General features: G+C 45.4%; 1 protein-coding gene across 1 annotated transcript; it reads right to left on the bottom strand.

Annotated features, from left to right (window-relative positions):
* Nucleotides 1-5,328: 5,328 nt before the first annotated feature.
* On the bottom strand, nucleotides 5,329-14,069 carry LOC119452948 (uncharacterized). Its single transcript, XM_037714910.2, has 2 exons — nucleotides 13,795-14,069; nucleotides 5,329-5,980 (listed from the first exon to the last, which is right to left on the bottom strand). The coding sequence occupies exons 1-2, from the start codon at nucleotides 13,907-13,909 to the stop codon at nucleotides 5,751-5,753; spliced, it is 345 nt and encodes a 114-aa protein (XP_037570838.1). The 5' UTR covers nucleotides 13,910-14,069; the 3' UTR covers nucleotides 5,329-5,750.
* Nucleotides 14,070-25,199: the final 11,130 nt, after the last annotated feature.

Raw genomic sequence — 25,199 nt, forward strand, 5'->3', positions numbered from 1 at the left:
TGACATTCGTGAGTGGTATGTGGTGGCGTGTCATGTCCTTTCGGTCGGTGCAGCAACAGCGCCAGCGACACTGGTTTTGGCACGTAAAGCCCCAGAAAGAAGAAGCGACACTGAGGGTGCCTCCCCAGAGGACTGGCCACAGATGAGGCGCGACTCCGACAGCTTCTCCGGCAGCGGTGGCGCCAAGCCTACGCCGTGGCTGGTGAGCAAGCTGGACTACGAGGACGGAAGAGGGGACAGCGCCGCAGCTCGTATTAAGTCCCGCATCGGCCAGCTGCTACCCAGCAGGGCTAGTGCGGGTCACCGGGGCAGTTCCTCGGTCAGCGGCTGCAGCTTCACCGAGAGCAGCGGCGTGCCGTGCTTCGCGGCCTCTACCTCGGGCGGCGTGATGGAAGCGAGCGGCCACGGCGACTGCCTGCCAGCGGCCGAGTCCGTGTCGGCGCTCTCGCTGGCCACAGGCTCGGAGGAGCGCGTCACCCTCATCGTGAACAATACGCGGTTCGTCGTCGACCCCATGCTGCTGGCGCTGCAGCCGGACACCATGCTGGGACGCATGTCTGGCTCATCACTGGAGAACAACTTCGCATGGCCCAACGGGCGGGGGGACTACGAGGTGGCTGAAGGCTTGCCTGATGCCGTTTTCAGAGCCACCCTGGATTACTACAAGACCGGTGTTATCTACTGCCCTTCATGTGTTACGGTGCCTGAACTGCGAGCAGCGTGCGACTGTCTTCTCATTCCGTTCGATGCCCAAACTGTCGAATGCGACCACTTCAGGGGCTTTCTTCATGAATGCTTTGCAATGATGGAGCTCGCCAACGTTTCGGCAAGTTCCTTGAAGATCTCATTGTCTGCAGAATGGTCAATGCTGCGCAGATAGGGGACCGGGAGTGTCATATAGTGGTTCTCTTGGACGACGACACAGTCGACTGTGACGAGGAGGACAGTTGGTGTACCCCTCTCAATTATACAATTTCTTTAAGCAGCTTTAAGAATGATTCAATGGTGTCGCAGGCAACCACCGCAGCAGGAAGTACATTCCATTCCCTAATGTTTCGGGGAAAATATGAATTTACAGACGCTTCAGTTTTGCAGCAGTAATCTTTAGGCTGCTTAGCGCGGCTAGACCGAGTTGATCGACGAGCGAGACTCTCATTATACGTGTCCTTGTTTATAACTAGTTTTCCATTATAGAGCAGATACACGTACTTTAATCGTTCTTTATATCGCCGTTTTTGTATGGTAACTAGTTCTGCGCTGTTTCGAGCATCGCACTTGGTGATGCATACCGGCTAAAAGAATTTAATACAAATCATATCGCCTTTCTCTGAATTTTTTCTGCCTTTTTTATGTTAACATCGCTATGTGGATCCCAGACGACGGACCCATACTCAAGAATCGGGCGGACCAAAAGTTTTGTAAGCTACGTAGCTTTAACCAAGCTTCTGCATGGCTTTCTTTTCTATGTATGACACGTGCTCATTCCACTTTAAGTCCGAGCTGATAACTGCACCTAAATATTTGTAGCTTGTGACTTGGTCTAAAATTTGTCCATCGATTGAATACTGATTGCTTAAAGGGTGTCGTTTCCGCGTCACGTTCATCGCAGCAGTTTTTTTCTCGCATTGATTTCAATTTCCCATGCGCTGCACCATGATTTCATTGTAGACAGCGAGGTATTTAACAGCGACTAGTCAGCGGGACTACAGATTTCTTTGTGTAAAACGCAATCGTCAGCAAACAATTTTGTTTTAACTGGCAATATCATTAATGAAAATTACAGTTTTACAGTTTTCCGTTTTGAAGAAAGCTATATATGCTTGATTACAAAATAGAAGGGACTCATTTTAAATCATAGGTTTCAATTTTATCACGAGTTTGGTGTGGGATACCCGGTCAAACGCTTTCTCGAAATCTAAAAAAAAATATCAATTTGCCCTTGCTCATCCAGAATATCTGCGAAATCATGAATGGTTTCTAAAAGCTGAGTAGTGGCTGAAAGCCCGTTACGAAATCCGTGCTGCCTGGGGTCGAGAAAACCATGAAGCTCAAGAAAAAGTGTTAGATGTTTAACGATAATCTGCTCAAGAAGTTTGGAACATGTGCAAAGTATACAAATGGGTCGATAGGAAGAAACCAGTGATGAGCCTTTTGGCGTGGGAACAATCTTTCCAAATTTCCACTCATGGGGCAACTCGGATAGACATAACGACTTATTAAAAATCACACATAAGAATTTAGAGCACCACTCGGCATATCGGAAAAGAAATTGTTGGGTATCGCATCGACGCCAGAATATTTTTTCGTATCAATGTTAAGTAGAAGTTTTAGAACACCTTCTTCCGTTATTATAACATCCATAAAAGGTGGAACGCTGTCCAAGGTCGAAAATATGGGCTTTTCGCCATTGTAAACTGTAAACACAGAACAGAAAAATTTGTTGAAGGATTCTGCTACTGGTAATTTCTCCGATACAGTTTCACCATTAATGCCGAGGCTGGGCACGGTTGTTGATTTTCAAGAAAAATGCCGCCAGAATTTTGCAGAGGCGAAAGGAGAAATTACTTCATAGTGACATTGTGGAAGTAGTTTTGTGCAGTTTTAATGCTTTGGCTTAAGAGAGGGCGCAGCGCGGAAAGTTTGCGCATGTTACTTTCAGAGGGATGATTTTGATGTACTTTTCTAGTCTTCTTCGCCTTTCGTTCCAAGCGTACAATTTCTTTTGCTATCCGTGGGCGGGTTTTGCGGACAACGATAACCTTAGTCGGTACATAGTTATTCACGCATTGCAACACAAGATTTTTGAAGTATTGTCAAAGATACTCTACTGAGCATAAATCACACTGGGATAGAGAAACAAAGTTGGAAAAAGATAAACCCAGAGCATCTAATATATGTACGTACATCATCTGCTCGTGAGAAAACAAGCACTGAACGTTTTTCACGCTCAAACTTAGCCACATGGTCCAAACACATTGTAAGACATACCATTCTCTGATCTGATATGCCGTTGACGACGCCAAGTCCCGAAACCCGAGGAGCATAGTTCTGCTAAAAAAAGAATCTGAGTCATTCTGTATGCGTGTCGGTTGTTTTACTAGCAGTGTTAGTTCATGACACCGAAAAGTGAGCCGAGATGGCTCGTGGCTTCGTGTGCACGGTATTCTCACGAGCCTAGTGTTGGAGGTCGCGTAATCAAGTTTCGGAGACGCGTTGAAGCGACTAGCTCGCTGATGCTGCCGCCCTTCATCAGTGTCTTTAGTGCTTTTTACTGCTGCGCTGGCACTTTTGAAAAGAGAACGGGTGCTACATGTCGCTGCGCATGTTGCAACGAAGGGAATAAATGTATACGCCAATATAAACGACTGAGGTTGCGCAAGCTTATCGGTAGAAAAATGTGCACATAGGTTGTGTTCCAATTCTGGCAAGCATTGGAGACAGTCTGCGTAGGCAGCTAAGGAGACAACTTGTGCACAAGTAAGAGAACGCGTCTGGAATCGCCTTGAAGACAATGGGAAGGCGCCTCTTCGACGTGGCGCTATCTCGCGCCGACATGGAAAAAAAAAAAAAAACTTGCACTCGGCTGCGCAACGCTTGAAACAGCGAAGCTGGGCGATCGTAGCCCAGCATTTTCCGGAAGTGAGCGCGAACTTTTCATCTTGTTACTCATGATGATGATAATTTATTTTCGCGCGTCTAGGACTTACGGCCGTCACTGCGCGTTGCATAGCGCAGCTTGCAACACCGACACCGCGTTGCAATGCCGACACCGCGTTCCAGGAGACCCGCTCCGTGAATGCGTCTCTCTCTCTCTCTCTCGCTCTCATCGCACGCAAAACCTCTTCACCTCGCAGAGCACGAGCGTACGAACACGCCAGCTGTGGACGAAGACGACGACGCTCGAACGCAATCATATGGTTCGTATAAATGCATGTTCTGCAAGCGTGGCTGTATAGCTATAGTGGTTACGACGCTCGCTGTGGATCCAGGGGTACGTGGGTTTGAATCCCGCCTCGGCAAGAATGTTTTTCTTTCTTGGTAGTCTCTTGATGCGAACCACAAATTGTGGCTGGCTTTTTAATGAAAGAGAAGCCATGAAACGTAGATATTTGGTGTATTTTACCTATTTGTGTAAGCGAACCTATAAAAACACGGCGTGAATTACATTGGGCGCATATGGATGGAATGAAGCGTGATTATATAAGTTTTCTTGTGCGCAGACGGCCTTGCCTTCGAGTGTCCAGCGTCATGCTCAGCCACCATCTTATTTAGGCAGGAAAGTAGCCTGCATCGTTTTCGACTTTGATGCTGCCTCCGCGAAGCTGTCACCCTTGACGTCTTCGTCAGAACTGGGACAACACTTAGGATGAGCGCTGCGAGCTCATTTTGCGCTGCGAGTCCATTTTGCCGTTTACGACGCGTATTGGAACACAACCATAGGGATTAAAAAAGTACCAGTACAAGTGCGCATCGATTTAAATCTATACCGGGAAACAAGCACGTACATGTGCACGGGGCCGAGTCCGTTGAGCGCAGGGTGACGCGATAGGCCGACTTTTTGAGCGAGACAAGGCTAAGGGGATGGCTTCATGAAGAGTTGGCTTGCCAAGGCTGGCTGCGTGATGTGATGCTGCTTCCTAATTTATTGCCTTCCTCCGTACTCACTTGCGTAGAAAAGCACACATGTGCATGCGCGAATTCCATGCACTCAGGGACGTATACGCCGCAGTTCTATATTCTAAGGCAGCGCAAGCTTTCCTTACAAGGCAATACGCATAGCAAGACGTGGTATACACAGCGCGATATAGTACCAATTTCACCGTAGATTGTCGCAACATATTGTTTTTCACGACTTTCTGTGCCGATTTAAAATGAGAATTTCTTTTTAAACCTTGCACAGCGTGTTCAATTTTATCACTATAAATCACGGTACTTTAATTTCTACCAAAAATCTCTTAACACGTTCTGGCAGTTGTCGGTCGCTTACGAAATAAATCAAGTTGGGAATTGCCTGCGACTGCGAAAAGCAAATTTGGCAGCTGGTATCTATATATAAACAGGGACGCCAAGTTAGTTCAAGTTGGCGCTAAGTTGGCTGTTAGCATGCGCACAAAAACCGCCCTTAAAAATGAGTGTTGCTTATTGTAGTCTATAGTCCCAGGGGCACGATAACTATGGGTAAAACATCATCATTACAACCTACAGCAGTTAGGCTTAGTAAAGGAAACCTAACGGAGTATACATTAGTAACACTTACCTTCCCCAACTGATATCGATGGATCTTTCTTGAAACACTGCGTAACTGCAACAGGCGTAACTGCAGTCACGTGCGTTATAATTCGTTCACAGCTTTTATTAGTTCAGCAGCACGGCGTCATGGCTGTGGGCTTCGATGTCAAGAGTTAAAACGTTTTAAAAAAGATAGCACGCACTTAAGTGATTGTAGCTGTGCCTATATGTAAAACGAGTGCCACAGTGACAGTTTGCATTTAGGATCGGATACACGCTCGGCCTTAGGGCGAAAACTGAGATGACGTGGCGTTTGGAACATGCGCTCATACGTGACGCCGCTTCGCACGCATGGCGCGTGCGCAAGCAAGTGAAGGGAAGTGATGTCACTGTTGCGTCATCTGGCTTCGTGACGTCTAACCTCAAATCCGGACGTTCGTCCGCGTCATAGTGCTATGCTCGGATAATGCCTTCTTTTAGGCAAATCAGTGGTCAAGTGTCCCAGGCTCATGTCTCGCCGTTCACTCTCCCGCCAGGGATTCCACGTAAGGCGGCGGTTCGGACTCTTGCATGAGGCATTGGTCGTACGGTGGAGGTTTCGAGTCTTCTATGATCAGCACGGCGTTCAGCGATTCGCCGGCGCTTGTGGCCTGGTCATCGCGGTAGGACGGAGTCATCTCTTGGCAGGCGTCGATCAAGGTTCCGTAAGAGCTGGTCTGCACCGAATGACGCACGTTGGAGGGTAACGTACCTGGAATGACACGACATGATATGATTGTAAGCCGAATTGGTTCAGAAAGATGCTTCTATACTAATACTAATGGGGGCTACCAATGTGTCCTGCTTCAAACATATGTCCAAACAAAAGCTGTAAAATGTCTGCCTTCTCTCCACCATACAGCCCACCACGACTATGCACAAAGGTGTATAATGCCGCTGCTATAATCGACCGTACCGGAAAGTGGAGATTCGCGGCACAGCAGCACTTCGCCTTATTTCGTTTTAATTGTTTAATACATTGAACAACTAAAACGGAACCATTGAATGAATGAACGAATGAATTAACTTTTATTTCCCTCTTTGAGAAAGGGGAGGGGCCGGGGAGGGGGGGTCTGTGTGCTCCAGTCCTAGCAGGCGTCCGTTACCACCTTGTGTGGCTACACGTCCTAACAGAACATTTACCAGCATTTCCAACTTCATGAAAATAAATCTATCGCTAAAGGGCAATTACATAATTTCGTAATTCTCAGATTGTTTTCTAAAAAAAAAAAAGCTGTAGCTCGCGATGAATTATAAAACGACTGGACAACATTGACAACGTTACCTAACGCGTCGTAGCAGGCATGCAATTGACATTTCAATTTGAAGCGTATACCGTCATGCTTGAAAGGTTCGTGGGCGATTTTCCTCGAATTTCATTTGCTTCTTATTCTGACAGGTCCTGCACCATCGGAATCGGTCCGACATTTCTCTAAGACGAGCACGCCTCGGTTTTGCAGGCCGATAACGATAAGCAATGGGTGCAATTTGATATGGCCCACGCATCGCCGATAACAAGGCGGAATGTGACGTCACCGCACTGATTACTCGATCGCGGGGAGACACATGCTTTTGTCTTTGATAGCACGTGCCACATAGAGGGCAGGAAACAGGTTCGCTTTGGAAGGAAAAGAAAAGCTGAAGCAGCTAAAGTGTTGTGACCTGCCCGGTACATCCGCAGCTTTGAAGTTCATTGTAATGAGTGGTTTAAGCACTTGGACATTGGGGTAAAGGATATAACCAGCAGCCATTAAACGTCTCGAAAACAGAGTATGTTCTGTTTACTGCCCGAAACAAAATAATCAATTCTGTCTTACATATGAAAATGAGCGCCCAAATTATATATTATTGAGCGCCCAAATTCACAAAAACATTTCTTGGCGTTATCTTCGATTAGTATTTAAGCTGGAATGAGCGTGCTGAGATATTAAGAACTTCGTTATGAAAATTATCATTGTGACTTTTAAGTTAATGTAAACGCGTGCTGCCTGTGCGACTTAAGATACTGCTATATCAGAGTCTTGTAGGACCCCGACTGCAATATCGTCTTTTGGTGTTTTTTTTTCTTTTTTTCTTTTTTTGCAACGCAGCAGAATCGGCCACAACGTTTTCATCAGTTAGCGCGCAGATATAATTAGTGTCCTGTTTCGTCGTGTTCGTTTTTTTTCTCCACTCTTTATGAGATGCGCTAATTCACGAAATGTTTCTGCTTTTCACACACAAAAGCACGCAACGCGTGTTATTTGTTGCTTAAACAGATATGAACATTCCGTGCTATATCTCATTCGATCGAACAGATACTTCCTTTTCAACACTTGATCCATCTTAAGATTTCTGTGCTTGTTTTCATTCAATTTGTGATCAGCCTGATGCATCTATGCAAATATACGTGAAATACAGTGTACCTACAGCTTCAGGGGATTCATGGTTTGTTGTACCACGCATGCCGAACTAACTGCGGTTCTCAACTAACTGAACATTCCATAGCACCATTTCTTGATCGTTTTCCTTGTGTACATGTTGCCTCTAAAGATATAAAATCTATTAAGCTACTTAAACGTTCACTTAAATCGCACTTTTTTTATCTTGCCTCTAATGATATTAATTCTTCTCACACTATATGCTAATTATTTACAATTTGTACGGCATTGTTTGTCACTGCACTTGTAACGCTGAGGCTGTTGCCTCGCATCTCCATGTGTGAAGCTGTATTGTTTATTCTGACTGTACGAGTCGCGTCATGGGGGCCCGGGGCCTCGTCCGGCAAAGCTGTGTGCTTTTAGTCCCGGCGCCGGTGGCAATTTTTGTAAGTGTACGAATAATGTTATCTTCTATTCTACTTCATACCTTTAGGGTGCACCTCCCTATTAACGCGGCAGCGTTAAGGGCCCCGTGTCACAGAAAATTCGGCGTCGGCAACCGGCGTGCGATGCGGGTGGCGGAGAAAATCCCCAACAACCCCAACCTCGCAGGCCCTCCACGCGGTGCAAGGTTTTGGTTAACAAAAATTGAATTTCTCACAGTGAAATCCGTCAGGAAAATGGTAAAGTACGACTTTACCATTCGGCGTCGGATTCGCCGTCGGACTGTTCACCAATCGGCGTTGGATTGTAATTTGAATGTACGAGAAAACCTAATTCTGCTACGAGGAAATTTAAGAACAAACCAATTTTCCAGCATTTCTACCAGACCTACAGCCGCGCGTTGCGATGCGAACGGGTCCCGATAACGCTGTCGCGTTCTACTCTTACAAGGCGAAGCTTAAGTGTCCTCCAAATTTTTGAAACGTTCCGTATGTCGATGATTTCGATAATTCTGTATACGTTTCCATATCATTTTTGCGAAATCTGTATGGATTCTGCATAAATTATGTAAAATTTATAAGAATCTGGCGGAAAACATACGGAATTATTGGAATGCATAAGCAACGTTTCTATAGGGCTCAGTGCCGCATATTTGATGGTAACTGATTCGACTGTCCGCTGCAATTGCGATAGCACTTTCAGAAAATACTATTGTTTGTATTGACGGGATTATCAACGAAAAACAAAACAGGAGCTTGGCGACGCTGCTTTGAAGTGTCCTGGCTAAATTTTGACCACTTGATGCTCTTTTATAACATGTAACCGGCTCATCAGCATTTGGCCACCGTGGCCACGGGAATGAAACCCGTGAAATGGTAATTTGGAAGCGCATAAAAGCATGGACACGAGAAGAAACGAAGACGAAGACAAGCGCTAAACATAGCGCTTGTCTTCGCCTTCGTTTCTTCTCGTGTCCATGTTTTTATGCGCTTCCAAATTACCATTCCATGATGACAGACCAACAAGCCCACATCGCCACTCTCGTCGAAACCCGTGATACCGTGATCAGCAGTAAAATGTCGTAGCCACTGAGCTACGGTATAGCTGGTGGTCATGTGACTCCGTTTCTGCGTAGAATACAGTTGACGATTTTGAATTGGCACTGTGCGTAACTTGGCAAGCCTACCCCCTCAGAACGGCTTCCAACGCTGCGCACTTCGTGTAGAAATTATGAAGGTACACAGCGATATGAAAGTTGCCCGGTACTAACGGAATATATATATATGTACAGCCCATGTCACATGCGCAAGACGTGCTCTTGCGCATAGCATATCGACGATCACGAAAGCCTTGACCGACTGACACGTGCAAGTGTTAAAGCGAGGGGAACGCGAGTGAGTGAGTGAGTAAACTTTTATTGTTCGTAAGGGGTGACACCGGAGCTCCGGTACCGCTCGTAGGCGTCCAGGGAGCCCGATGTCACCCCAAGGGGCAGGGGTTAGTAGACGAAGCGGCTTGCCGCTTCAGCTGCCAGACGGACAATGTTGGCCTGTGCCGCCGGGTCTTCGCTATGAAGCGCGGTCTCCCATGCTTGTTCATCCGTGAATAAATTATATCCCGGGGAGTAGCTGCACTCCCATAGGATATGCCTTAAAGTTCCTATCTTATCACAGAATCTGCAGAATTGGTCCTCCGGATTTCCCGTTTGCGTGAGGTATCTCCATCTGGGAGACATGTGGTTCTTGGCTTGCAGGCGGCGCCAGGTGACCGCCTCTGCGGACGTGAGGGACCTATCCGGGAGTGGATATTTCCGGCGTCCTAATCTGTAGTGCTCTGTGATCTCGTGGTAGGTCACGAGCACCTCGACCTTAAAGTTAGGTTGAACGCGAGAGACGCACACGACGAAGCCTTCGGCTCAGCAGTTCTTTACGGCTCCTACGAACTTAGCATCGGTAAAACGCTGGACTTCAAGCGGTACACACGACACTTGTGAATTGCGAACCGCTAACTGGCCGACAATTATTGCAAACGTTCAAGGTCCTTAGTCAAGAGTTAAATGGGCACGCTTGTCTTTGCGGTACCATAAATATTTAGCGAAAGCTCACGAGGAAGAAGGAAAAAAAAAAGCTATTACCATCACTCGGTAGGCAACCGACAAACCGATATGCATAAACTTCTTGCACTTCATAGCATAGCCGGGCTTTAGTGCTGGTAGGAACTGATTACGTTTGGGCCCTCGAATATAGAATCTATCGCAAATGCAAAGGTGAACGCAGTATGTTTACAAGTTACAACGAACTGGACACTGCCACTTTGACAAATCTATATGTGACCATGCAACACATACAGCTTTTGTACGACAAATGTTTTTTTTTTTTGTATAATTCTCCTAAACAAGGTTTTCTTCTGAAGTGCAATCTCAAATGTTTCTTTTGTCCGTTTTGAATCCCGACCAGGCGCAGTTTACAGAACTGCCTATAATTGCTTCATTTTTTTTTGTGTTTACTTTATCTGTATTTTTTTGGTGGGGGTGTATAATTGTAAACTATATGTCTAAATTTCCTTGCTTAATATTGCTTTCTTGAAACATGTTTCTTTTTTAAGTCATTGCCTAATCCAAATTTTCGACTCTAATGACTCAATATACTCCGAAGTTTTCGCTTAAATGCGGTAGATTATATTTTGGTTGCCGTATTGGGTTGCCCACTGTATTTGTTTCCACACACCATGAAATTGAATAGAAAGACTCCGATCTATAGAGCTTCCTTTGGAGCAGTCGCATAGATATGCATACGCGCCTGGGAAAATCGGATGGAACTTGCCAACCTGTCTAGACCACTCGAGTGCACGGGCAGAGATAAAAAAGCGAAACGTGGTCCGCGGCGAGTCTGCATACGGGTGTTATTGTGTCAGTCCCAGCAACTGAGCGAACACATGTATTCGAACATGTGAAAATTAAGCGAATTCATGTATACCGAATGCATGTCCTTCGAGACCGAGCAGGGTGCGCCTTCACGCGCTACCCGATCTCGGAGGTCATGCAGAAGGGTAGACATGCAAACACGGATGCAAGAAAAAAAAAAGTTCACCAATGATTACGATACTTCTTAATGCGAATTTTGAGCGCAGATGTCAGGGTGTTTTGAATTCGCTATATATTGTGGCAAAGAATTTGATTTTGAATGGGAGGGTCCTCTTCGGCGGCGGCGCTGAGCTTCTGCTCGGGCAGCTCGTTTAGCAGCAGCGGCAGACGAATAATTTCCACTGGTTGCGTCGCTCATTGTTCAGAAAGAAAGCGTGAACACGGGAGCGCGTGGCTCTCGCGGAGCGCATTCTTTAGCGGCGGCGGCGCTGACGAAATAGCGCATGCGCAGTGGGCCCGATGCCCACGCCGGTGCTTTGTTTCAATATATGGTATCGGTGGACGCACTCGCTCCATGCCTGGTCGCCGCCGTTGAGCACCGTCTCCGCTTCTTTCCCCACCCTTTCGCCATACTTTCCTCCTCCGCTTTCCTCCTCGCACTCTTTTCGCCATCGCCGTCTTTCATCCCCCGCTGCGCTAGTTCGCTCGGTTACACCGAGGGACGCCGGACGCTCAACGCAGGAACGACCGTCTATAATGAGCTACGCTCTAAAGAAAGTCAAAGGAACGGCGTTTGTGTTGTCCTTTTCGTTCTACTCGTGTCCTCGTTTGCACGCCTACCTGAGAGCAGTGTGTGTATTGATTTTGTTCGCTTCGCCGTGACCTGCTCAACCGTGGTTTCAACAAGTTTGATACCCTCTGTAACCAGTTCCGCTGAAACCTATTGGTAAGTCGGTTGAACGGCGACCTGTCAGCCACACTTCTATCTGGCTCGCTTTCGAACGGTACGCTGAAGGAAAAATTGAATAGAAGGTAAGCTGACCGCATCTGCAGCCTATAGAGACAAAAAAAGAAAAAAAAGAGATGGGAATGGTATTCTACCTTTCACTCGGAGAGTCGGAAATGAAGGAAAACATGTTGCTCAGTTCGGTACGATTAGGTTGCTGACTCTGTAATCTCTAACGTATCATGTATGCTAAGCTGAGTGTGATGCCTAAAGAAATGCTAATTTAAGTGCAGGAAACTGAACACAAAGCTCATAGTTGCGGTATTGATACGCTGGAGTGAAATTTTAGCTGTAGATAGCTAAAAATTTACTAATTGTTTATTACTATTCTAAATAGTTGTTAAATCTCAAATAACGTTTCATTTATGTTTTTTTTTCTGTGATTGTATTCTCTATGGCCAGAAATAAAAGTGAACAATTTTTTTCTAATTTTTCTTGGTGTGGAACTGTGTTTAGACGTTTACATGGTTAAGAACATAACTGCATAAACCAAGTGTGACTTGTATTCATGCTAATGTGTCGTGATCTTGAAGGATGCACAAATTGGTCGAACATAGTGCAAGGATGAAATAGGAAAAATTAAGTTTCTGCGATGTCATATTGGTTCCTTGGGCAGTGTTCGTCAACTTTGCTTGGAAGATCCTTGTTGTTCAAGATGTATACTGAGGGGTCTAGGGGCGCAGCCTCTAGACTATCTGCTGTAACAGAGCAAGCCAGTGACTGCTGTGGGCTGTAAGAAGCTTCTTAGAAGTGACGTGGTAATGCGATTAGCACTACGTCCACGTGATGGCGTCTGCATGCATGCGCGTGAGCATTGTCTGCATTCCAAGTTCAGCAGCTTCGCTTTATGTTCTTCGTAGAAAAAACGAGCGCCAGCTTCAGGCGTTGAATGCGGCCGTGCATCTGTGCAAATTCAAATCTTTAACTGGCCCTCATTTATTTATTGGTGTATTATTTTAAAAAATAAACGTTTGGCTCTCGGTGTTATTTAACTACCCCCTCCTTTGTGCAAAATCGAACCCTGAAATTATCTCACTGAGCTGTCTTTAAATTCTGCATATTCTATGTTCGATATTAATTTTGTTTACCAAGTACTGCCGGCTTGCATTTCAGGTCTTAGGCAGGAGTGGGTAATGAATACAGGAACCGTGCAGTAATGTAGCATACACGTTGCATCAAAAGAAACAGATATATGTCCTAGCCGTCGCTATAGGGCTGCAGTACGTGAAAAATAAATATACGTAACGAAGAACATGTGGGGACAACCTCAAACGCAGCATATCGGAAATAAAAGACGGTGAAACCACATTCGCAAGAATGCACGCATTGATTATAGGAATGAACTATATACGATACAATACACATAGGAATGATCAACGCGATTAACGCACGATACATTTGGAAGGACTCTATTTCGGTATAATATATATAAATATTGAACTAAATTATGGGATTTTATGTGCCAAAACCACGATCTGATTACACCTAAATTGCACGTGCACCTAAATCTAAGTACACCGGTGTTTTCGCATTTCGCCCCCATCGAAATGTAGCCGCGGGGGCCGGGATTTGATCCCGCGGCTTCGTGCTTAGCAGCCCAACACCTTGGCCACTAAGGAACCACGGCGGTTGCAATATATATAAAGAAATTATATAGCCTAATATAAAGTTAAAAATAGAAGCAGCAGCCACAGTTCAACGTTTGGAACCGCTTCTAAGAATTCCCCTAATGTTCTTAACCTGAAGTACTGTGCAAAGCGCAATGAAGGGTAATCAATTTCGCGGGGTGCTTTCATATCGCGCTAATAGGTCCTTATCGCAGCTAACAGACGAAGAGGAAAAGCAGCGCTCACCTTCGACGACGCGTTTGGAGAACACGTATCGGAGGTAGGCCTCAGACACGCACCAGACGGTGGCCAACGACGCTGTGACGCATACGACGGCCGTGACAGCGTCCATAGCGTCCATGCTCGAACACAATAGCGCCTCTTTTTTTCTTCAAAGACGCGGCACCGCTCGCTCTACTTCGTAGCACGTCCTTGTCGGGGGAGGGGGCCACAGGCGTTTGCTGGCTTCGCCAGTTGTTGGGTTGAACAACACGCTTCCTCGATAGCACGGTCGGGGCGCTATCGGCGTTGGATGGACCGTATCGGCACTGCGTGGTAGCGCTATCGCCTCGTCATCAGCATAAGCGGGCACAAACACACCTTTATGTGACTTTCGCTTTGCGCGTGTTTTTCCTGCGCCCATTCCCGATGGGTTTATATATACAGACAAGCAAAGGACGCGCGATCGCGCGGGCGTAGATAAAGGGTGTGAAAGAATCGTCGATAGCTGCAAGTAGCTCCTGCACTTTGTTTGGAAACTTCCAGAAGCGTCTTTATTTTAAGTACGAACCACTCCGGCTGTCGGCGTCAGTCGCGTGATCACGCACAATAACAAGTGCTCAAAACAGGATCAAAACAAGTGCTGAATTGAGCAAAACCGGTTAAAAAATAAGCTAACATGATTCAGAATAGTTTAAAAGACAGGAATATTCAAGCATTAAGCGCATCAATTAACATAAATTTGTTAACATCGCTTATAACTATCATCAGCTAAGGCTTTGGCTCCATGTGCGTGGCGGTTTCCCACCAGTTGTGTCTTAGCACAGGTGTTAAAACGGATGATGGGTTGCTAAACACAAGATAAACGCAGGATAAAATAAGACAAACACGAGGAAAACACAAGGGAAACACCGGCGAATCACTGATCCGCTCTTCACCAGCTTTTACGTTGATTGGAACTGCATTATCACCGAGTTTACCATTGCATTAGCGCCAAGCTTTTTTTTTTCGGCAACAGGCAGTATTAACGTGTGCCGTATAACTGCAGGCGATGGCTGTAAGGCTGTATATATATATATATATATATATATATATATATATATATATATATATATATATATATATATATATCGGGCGTTTCACGAACACTTTCAAAAATGTATGAAGGTTGCCTGTGGCAGATAGCAAAATTCTAGCTCATGGGCTGGTCTAGTCGAAAAGGCGGACATTACTCGCGCAAGAAAAATAAAAAAAATGCAATGCAAAATTGACTCATTAACAACAAATACTAGTTAAGTTCCTAACTAATTACCTTATGGCCCATATAGCAATTTGCAAATTCTAACCGTAGAGCTCGCAAGGCTTATCCATGGCTAGAATTTGTAAATTGCAATACATGAGGTAATTAGTTACAAACCTAATTAGTGAATTTTCGTTGATTCGTCGATTATACATGTCAATATATTGCGCAAGTAATGTCCGCCACTTCAAGTAGACCAGCTCATGAACTAGAATTGTGCTTTCTGCCACAGGCAATCGTTAAAAACTTTTGAAAATGTTCGCTGAAACACCCAGTCTATATATAGTACATATGAATGAGAAGAAAGGAAACCGAGGATCCCGTCTAATATATATATATATATATATATATATATATATATATATATATATATATATATATATATTCATTTGTATATTATCATCATCATCCTACGTTGCGCGATCCTCATCTTCAGTTATGTGTGATCATCATCATCATCATAGGGTGTGTGCTTTTGTTGGTTCGCTCCCAAGTACTCGGGCCGAATAAACGTCGTGCCAACAGAAGCAAACCCTTCACTGCGCGATACGCTCAGACAGAGCGCACTCAGAGCGTCGACGTGACCCCGGGTGCGTAATTTCGCTGTGCGGAAGTCAAAATAAGCTTATTGTGTTGGGACATCTCGGTACGCGTGACTACCTTTGTCCTTTGTAGACGTCTTGTACATAAAGAGAACACGGGATTTATATATCTAGTACATGTGGCCGTATACTGTATTCGTGAAATGCGGAGGATAAAAAAGATTTTCTCCGGCATAAACAGCTTCGCAGCGACGTCGCATAACGCACGTAATGAAATGACTCAGCAGCATAAATTTAGGATAACCGATCGATATGCATGTCTGCTGTTTTCCTAGACCCGGCGTTCGACGCGTTGATCGGGGCTTCCAGTTAACCAATTACCTCATCATGTATCACATCCGATATACAGAAACAACTTCTTCAAACTTAATAGAAAAAGAAAGCTTACATACCTACCGCAATCTGTGTCATGTGCAGCAATGAAATACACAGTGACCGCAATTCCGCAAATAAATTCTGAGTATTTCTAATGATCTATGGCGGCAGCTCGTCACAAAACACGCCAAGAGTTTTTAGATAACCAGATTACTTTGACAAGTTTTGCAGTTAAAATTAGTACACAGAAATACCAGGGTGATTGCTTTTTGTGAGCCTACTGTAATGTTTTTAATGAGAAAGACATTTGAGTGCATGGTTCCGTGAGGAAAGCTATAAAAGCTGCACCATCTACGACACATTTACACCCATTTATACAGCAATGTTTAAAGTTTTTCTCAATGGCTCAGTTTTTTTTTTTCGTCTGATTTCACGCATTTCGAATGCCGCTGTATGTGGTCACAAAATGTACACGCAACTGCATGGTGTGTCAGATGGGATAAACTACAAATTTTATTCATAATATCGCAACTGCGGGTCTCTTCAGAAATTTTAGATTTGTTTACGTATTTCTCACCTAAAGAATGGTTTGTTAAATTAACAAAAAAAGAACGTCAGTGGAACTTGGGCATTTCGAACCCAATGATTGTGTATAATTAACAGCAGTAAAATTCCAGTAGTAAAAGTTTTTCTATAAAGGTTTTATTTTAATACCAAATTACCTATATATCGCACTTTTTTGCGATCTCCTTCAGATTCGATATGTCTGGGTTCGACTGTATATTTTCTGTCTGGTTTCTACACACTCGGAGCTTTAAAGCAATGCAGCAGTGGAGTCGATTTTATAGATGACGTCATCTCGATGGCCGTACGTATGTTCTCCCGCATCTGAACGTCCTCAGCCTATAGCCCCGAACCGTCGAGAGCTAGGTGTCAAGGACCAGCTTGCACGCGGGCCTGGAAGAAAGCACTTTTAAGGATCGTTGTCATTGACCTTCATAACTTTTTGAAGCACCACGAAAATTATAAATACAGAGAAAAGACTGGACAATTAAGGCACTTACACGCAACCGAAACATTTATTGTGCAAGCTTCACATACATAGCGTATCTAAGTTGCCATGCACGGAAGCCTTCTATGCGGCTGAAACCAATTGCACGTGGCTATAGCAGCAACTAAGTGAAGAACAGTCTCGTATTTTTTGCGTTCTTCCTAATGAATTAATTTGCAGTGATTAATTAACTAACTTTTTAATTACTGTATTTACGGCAGACATGTAAACATTAGGTGTTAGAGTGACATTGAAATCAATTTCAATTGTTTGCGACGCGCTATATCCGGCACTGCTATTTCTTCCCAGTGTTAAAGAAAGCCCACCATATATAACAATGTACCACGCGACACGCGGAAAAAATAGCCGTGCAAAACATACCGCGTCGTAAAAAATTGAAATTGATGTTTTCAAAGTCGCGCTAACACCTAGTGTAGACATGTCTGCCATAAGTACAGTAATTAAAGAGTTGGTCTAATCCTCATTACAAATTAATTAAGAAGAACAAAAAAATGGCAGAGGCTTCTTAAGATTGCTGGTAACGACATGCTATTCGTCTGATAATGATGATGAACTATTATCATGGCTCGTACCCACTGAGGGGGATTCGTCTCATCCGCATAGAAGGCATGTACCTTCGTCTTCTTCATAGAAGGCAGGCGTCTTCTTTTTTTTTTAAACTCCGTGCATGATAGCAGGGACACATAATATAAACAAATGAGTGATCGCGCATGGGGAATGAAGCAGGGGTTACAAATCAAAACGATAACCGATAGTTAATCTTGAAGAAACCGGAAAAGTAAAGCCGAACGTGCGCATGTGCTAACAATGAAGAAAAACAAATTGCCTATGGTGTAGCAAGAGAGAAGGGCGACTGACGCAAGCATCTCCTCTCTATATAATATGATAGGTATCTGCTAATTGTCGCGTAATCTGATTATTGGTTGTAAAAACAACCTCTGTTTCATTAAACACGGGATAGCACCCGCACCCGCAATGGGTGACCAGGGGGGGGGGGGGGGTAGTTCTCTAAGCGCTAAACCTAGTGGGCATGTACATTTCGTCTGCTGCTGAAGTTTGTCTATGGGCGCCTGTCTCCCTCTGATACTTATCCCAGCCCAGTCAATCAGAGCTTCAGCAATGGACGGAATGGATGCATGCCCTAGGTGGACACTTGCAATATAATCCCCCCTCCCCCCACCCAAATGTGGCGCCCCAAATTATCTGAGTGACGCCTGGTACTTTGATACAGCCGCCGGATTGGCCCACATAGACCTTGCCATAGCTAAGTGGAATCATGTATAGAATGCCTGAAAACATTCCACAAGCTTTTTACTCTCTTTAATGAAAAAAAAATGACCAACCCTTCCCCTACTGGAAAATTGGGGTAAGCGAAGCTTGTGCTCGTTCGGTGTTCCTCGGAACGAATTGCCCTGACGAGTTGTGTGTCACCTTGTGTGTCTCAACCTGTGCTCGAACCACAACTGGTCACACGCACTGCAGCTGGCTCTGAAGTTCCGGTTGAGAAAATCGCGTTGAAACCTGGCCGTCGCACCGGTGAAGTTGGCGCTAGCGTTGCCGAGGCGTGCACCACCGTTGTCGGGTTCCTGGAGGGCTAGACTACGCTGACGTTTGGCCTCAACATCGTGCTCCCGCAACTCGGGGTCGGCGGCTCTTCGCTGACGTTTAGCCCGGGCTTCGGAAGCCCTCATGCTAAAGGCGGTGGCTGCTACCTATGGGGCCCCGGACTAAGGGCTCCACCTTCGAGGCACAACTGGTCTCCTCGATATTGTAATAAAGTTTATTCTCTCGACGATGAGCCCTTTCCCGAGCGAGTTCGTGGCGCCGTTGCTCAAGCGCAGCTTTCTCCTCGGTGGAACGCACCACGCGAGGCCTTCCCAACCTGTCGCCAAGACTGATCTGAGGCGAGGGAAGCCCGGCGGAGCGCGCGACAACCCCCTGTCCTTACCTTTCCCTCCCCGCGACACACAAAACGACCCTGATTGGCCGCGCACTTCACGTGATCCGGTGCCGGCGCAGCTGGAATAGATGCTCTACTGTGGAAGCTGCCGTGTTTTTTTTTTTTTTTTTTTTTTGCGTGACCACGAGAGACAATGCCACCGAAACTTGTGAGCCAATACAAGCTTCGTTTGAATACATTCAGGGGGATTTGTCGGAGCATGCCAGCAAAAAATTGGAGGACGCTTAAGCTTCGCCTTTAAGAGTAGAACGCTATAGCGTTATCGGGACCCGTTCGCATCGCGTCGTTCGCAGACGGCAAGTTGGCTTCATTCACTGCAACACTGAAAGTGGGAAAGCCAGCTTACAAAGACCAAGCTTACACCGATCTCCTTAAAGTCGGCTTCACTTTTAAAGTGAAATGCATTGCTGGAAAGACGTTTTTCCAGGGGCAATATAATTGGTCTTATATTAAAATGTGAAGGCCCTAGCACCTTTTTTATTATTTTATTAATTGTTTGCTATGGCCCCGACGCGCGCAGGTCTGGTAGAAGTGCTGGAAAAGGGGTTTGTGGTTGAGTTTCCTCGTAGCAGAATTAGGTTTTCTCGTACATTCAAATTACAATCCGACGCCGATTGGTAAACAATCCGACGGCGAATCCGACGCCGAATGGTAAAGTCGTACTTTACCATTTTACTGACGGATTTCACTGTGAGAAATTCAATTTTTGTCCACCAAAACCTTGCACCACGTGGAGGGCCTGCGCGGTCGATGTGAGCTGTCCTATGAAGGTGCGGAATGACTGCAAATTTTGTGCCAAGATCTTTTTAACTATTATTAATTCACGAGAATAACTTCCTTGGAAAACCTTTACTGAGATATTGGATTAGCACTCTTGATCGCTTTGTCACAACAGAGATCTGGAAAGGCCCGAGAGCCGAAATCCCGCTTCAATTTTACAAAGAAGCAGTGAACACAAAAAAGTTGTCGCAGTTTCACCTGAAAGGCGAAGCATCAATTGCGATAGCAAATTTGTAGAGAGCTATACGGAGTAATGATAGTAGCTTTATCAGCTGTATAAACTTGGACATGCAGCAGCACCGGCAACGCGCAGAACTGTTGTCGACGCCGTCGGCGTTTTGCTCGCGTTCGCACAAAATGCGTGCGGCGTTGGTGACTGTTGCCGGAGCCTCTGATATAAATAGGTACTTGGTGCCGCAGCTAAACGTCGCCTCCCTTTCCTCCCTCTCCCCCCCACTCCCCCACGGCCTCTCGCGCGTCGGAAGAAGGCGCGTTTGCTCTACATATATGGTGATTGTAAAGGAGGAAAGAGACGCCTACTTCTGCAGCCCTTAAGCGAGCACGGCGCAGAACGCGCGTTTGTTCTCCGCCGTGCGTTCACTCCCCGTGAAAGCGCGCGTACCTCGCGCCCTTTCACTCGCACATACAGCGTTCGGCGGCGCGCGGCGACGATTTCATCTCCATTGACGTCATACGGAACCTCACGGCGACGGCGACGGCGACGGCGACGGCAACGGCGACGGCGACGCCGACGGCAGAAATCTGCTTTGGAGTGTCCATATAATTGCTATCGCATTAAAAAGCGATCGAGGAACTCTGTCCAGAAACCCCACTAGCAGACATAAAGACCGCAGAAATAAGCGCTACAATGGCTCTGAAGGAGTTGAATATGGAAGATGTACCAAAAAGTCTACCACATAAGTGGAAATTTTGCAAACAAACGCAATTACCGAAGGAAGTGAAAGACTTTGAATGGAAAAGACGGTGGGGAGTTCTCCCGACAAAAATAAGACTTGCACGGTTCGGGATCACACCATCAGAGGAATGTCCTAACTGCAAACAACCTGAATCGCAAAGACATGCATTCAAAGAATGCCCTTCAGCAAAAGTTGTTTGGAAGATAGCCAATACCAAGTTCAGAACAAATCTAGCCAAAGAAGAGAAGAAGAAAAGCCTCTTTGAAAAATTACTGACCATAATAATAATGTATAATTTGTGGAAAAGAAGAGGGCTTGCTGAAATCAAGAAAAAGCCTCAAAAAGCGGTGTATCCGGTATTAAAAAACACCAGAATCATGATGTGCAAAATATTAAATAAAGAGCTAGAAAAAAATGGAATAGACAATTTTCTTAAAAAATGGCATACGAAATTTTGGATAGTAAAAGAAAACACAGTTTAAATCCCACTTATTCTATATTAACACGCCTTTAAGTCTTTGAACTTTAGGAAAAAATGGAATTATGTGACTCCAACAACATTTAAAGAATAACAATTTTGTGAGAAATAAGAGGCAGCCTAAAAATTGTATAAAAATACAAGGCTGATCCATTTGCAAGTGCATTTTCCAATGTATTGTGAGTCAAACTAAACATTGTATAACTGTGCAAGGCTGAACGAAAGTACAATGTAATAGCCTAAACATTGTATAACTGTTCAAAACTGATCAAATTTTATGTTACAAATGCCTAGTGTATAATTGTGTGTAATAGTGTGTAAACAGATACCAGTATATCAAGAAAAATGAATGGTGTTACACCTGTGAATTGTAAAAAATGTAGAGATGACAATAAACTTCTCCTTGTGTTGTGCGCCTGTTGACTACCCTCATAGGGAGCTTCCTTTGGGGAAAGAAACCAGCACCAGTTATAAAAACAGTTACTAGAATACCCCCATCACAAGGGGGTTTAGGGATACCAAACGTTTCTCTAACAGCACGAACTCTGGCAGCAAAAACAGTAAGCTCATTAATTAACGAGAATAACTCCCTTGGAAAACCTTTACTGAGATATTGGATTAGCACTCTTGATCGCTTTCTCACGGCCCAAGAGCCGAAATCCCGCTTCAATTTTACAAAGAAGCAGTGAACACAAAAAAAGCGATCGAGGAACTCTGTCCAGAAACCCCACTAGCAGACATAAAGACCGCAGAAATAAGCGCTACAATGGCTCTGAAGGAGTTGAATATGGATGATGTACCAAAAAGTCTACCACATAAGTGGAAATTTTGGAAACAAGCGCAATTACCGAAGGAAGTGAAAGACTTTGAATGGAAAAGACGGTGGGGAGTTCTCCCGACAAAAATAAGACTTGCACGGTTCGGGATCACACCATCAGAGGAATGTCCTAACTGCAAACAACCTGAATCGCAAAGACATGCATTCAAAGAATGCCCTTCAGCAAAAGTTGTTTGGAAGATAGCCAATACCAAGTTCAGAACAAATCTAGCCAAAGAAGAGAAGAAAAACCTCTTTGAAAAATTACTGACCATAGTAATAATGTATAATTTGTGGAAAAAAGAGGGCTTGCTGAAATTAAAAAAAAAAAGCCCGAAAAAGCGGTGTATCTGGTATTAAAAAACACCAGAATCATGATGTGCAAAATATTAAATAAAGAGCTAGAAAAAAATGGAATAGACAATTTTCTTAAAAAATGGCATACGAAATTTTGGACAGTAAAAGAAAACACAGTTGAAATCTCAATTATTCCATATTAACACGCCTTTAAGTCTTTGAACTTTAGGGAAAAATGGAATTATGTGACCCCGACAACATTTAAAGAATAACAATTTTGTGAGAAATAAGGGGCAGCCTAAACATTGTATAAAAATACAAGGCTGATCCATTTGCAAGTGCATTTTCAAATGTATTGTGAGTCAAACTAAACGAAGTATAACTGTGTAAGGCTGAACGAAAGTACAATGTAATAGCCTAAACATTGTATAACTGTTCGAAACTGATCAAATTTTGTTACAAATGCCTAGTGTATAATTGTGTGTAATAGTGTGTAAACAGATACCAGTATATCAAGAATAATGAATGGTGTTACACCAGTGAAATGTAAAAATGTAGAGATGACAATAAACTTCTCCATGTGTTGTGCGCCTGTTGCTCGATGCCTTTAATTGACTTCTTTAATAGTTTAAACACGAACTCATGTAATGGAATTCTGTGGGCAGTCAACCTGTTCCAACTGGTCGACGTGGTTGTGGAAACGCAACTTCACTAGGTGGTCAGATGTGTGTGTGTGTGTGTGTGTGTGTGTGTGTGTGTGTGTGTGTGTGTGTGTGTGTGTGTGTGTGTGTGTGTGTGTGTGTGTGTGTGTGTGTGTGTGTGTGTTTTCTTTTTTTTATTGCGATAGCAATTATATGGACACTCCAAAGCAGATTTCTGCCGTCGCCGTCGCCGTGAGGTTCCGTATGACGTCAGTGGAGATGAAATCGTCGCCGCGCGCCGAACGCTGTATGTGCGAGTGAAAGGGCGCGAGGGACGCAGGCTTTCACGGGGAGTGAACGCACGGCGAAGAGAAAACGCGCGTTCTGCGCCGTGCTCCCTTAAGGGCTGCAGAAGTAGGCGTCTCTTTCCTCCTTTACAATCACCATATATGTAGAACAAACGCGCCTTCTTCCGATGCGCGAAAGGCCGTGGCGGGGAGGGGGGGGGAGGCGACGTTTAGCTGCGGCATCAAGTGCCTATTTATATCAGAGGCTCCGGCAACAGTCACCAACGCCGTACGCATTTTGTGCGAACGCGGGCATAACGCCGACGGCGTCGACAACAGTTCGGCGTGTTGCCGGTGCTGCTGCATGTCCAAGGTTATACACCTGATAAAGCTACAATCATTACTCCGTATAGCTCTCTACAAATTTGCTATCGCAATTGATGCTTCGCCTTTCAGGTGAAACTGCGACAACTTTTTTTTTGAGCGCGGAGCCTAAGCTGTCTTTAACGATTCCGGTTTTAACGCGACAACGTTAAGGGCCCCGTGTCGCAGAAAATCCGGCGTCGGCATCCAAAGCAAAGATGTTTTTTTTTTTATTGCGATAGCAATTATATGGACACTCAAAAGCAGATTTCTGCCGTCGGCGTCGCCGTCGCCGTCGCCGTCGCCGTGAGGTTCCGTATGACGTCATTTGGAGATGAAATCGTCGCCGCGCGCCGAACGCTGTATGTGCGAGTGAAAGGGCGCGAGGGGCGCGTCTTTCACGGGGAGTGAACGCACGGCGGAGAACAAACGCGCGTTCTGCGCCGTGCTCGCTTAAGGGCTGCAGAAGTAGGCGTCTCTTTTCTCCTTTACAATCACCATATATGTAGAGCAAACGCGCCTTCTTCGGACGCGCGAGAGGCCGTGGGGGAGGGGGAGGGAAGGGAGGCGACGTTTAGCTGCGGCACCAAGTGCCTATTTATATCAGAGGCTCCAGCAACAGTCACCAACGCCGCACGCATTTTGAGCTAACGCGGGCAAAACGCCGATGGCGTCGACAACAGTTCTGCGTGTTGTTGCTACCAAAGCCGCTCACCTTACTTCGTATGACATTGCTGTGTTGCTATCGCATTCATTGCTTCGCCCTTAGGGCGAAACTGTGACATTTTTTTAATGCTGTCTTTGACGAAGAGCGCCACTGCAAGTAGTCACAGAGCTCGGGTGACTGCAGGCTGAAGGCGTTTAATCTTTTTTGAAAATGCGCACTGCTTGTCCAGCTATAGTGCAATGATTACGTGCAACCTTTAGCATCGTTTGGACAGTGCATGTTTGAGTAGTGCAGTCGCAGCCGAGGATATATCTCGGCCTCACTACATCATTCGTAACCGGGTTCTGCTGCCGCTGGCATGAGCGCTGTGCGGTGCACAGTGTAGCGTTCCTGCCGAGCAGCTGTGTGCAGACAACGGATGGCAAGCAAGCTCGCCGGGAGGAGACGGGCCGACCAAACGGAGTGCGCGCCGGTAAGGAGGAGGAGAGGCGCCGGGGTATCGACCCTTTTCGCGGAGCAGTTTGTTTTAGAGAGACGAGATGGCGCTCACGGCGGCGCGCCATACGTCTCCTCAGCGACCGCGCACGAATACGAAACCATTCCCGCTTCTACCTTGCTTCTGTGCGATCAGCTGTCGGAAATGCAACCGAGTTTTCGCTAACACACTGTGCTCCAATCATGCTAGATTGAATCATGCGGATTGAAGACGTGTGCAGTAGCTGGCTGCAAAAATAGTGACTGGCATCTTAAGGAATGGAATGAATCTGTGTGGCCAAGTTCGCGGACCGCTGCTGCAAGTGTCCGAGCGTGTTACCGGCACTTCGAGATGTACGGCTTTCATCGAGGATGCAAAAATTTGCCCATATCGCTAACCTTCAAAGAAAGGGCTTCATCCCCAGAACGTCGGCAAGGGTGAGTACCACTCGTTAAACAATG

The sequence above is a fragment of the Dermacentor silvarum genome, chromosome 5 (assembly GCF_013339745.2).
Source record: "Dermacentor silvarum isolate Dsil-2018 chromosome 5, BIME_Dsil_1.4, whole genome shotgun sequence".
Classification (NCBI taxonomy): domain Eukaryota; kingdom Metazoa; phylum Arthropoda; class Arachnida; order Ixodida; family Ixodidae; genus Dermacentor; species Dermacentor silvarum.

Coding starts and splice junctions, on each gene's coding strand:
- LOC119452948 (XM_037714910.2), bottom strand. CDS start 13,909: ATGGACGCTATGGACGCTGTCACGGCCGTCGTATGCGTCACAGCGTCG. Junction 5,981..13,794: donor CTCCAAACGCGTCGTCGAAG/GTGAGCGCTGCT, acceptor GTGTCATTCCAG/GTACGTTACCCTCCAACGTG.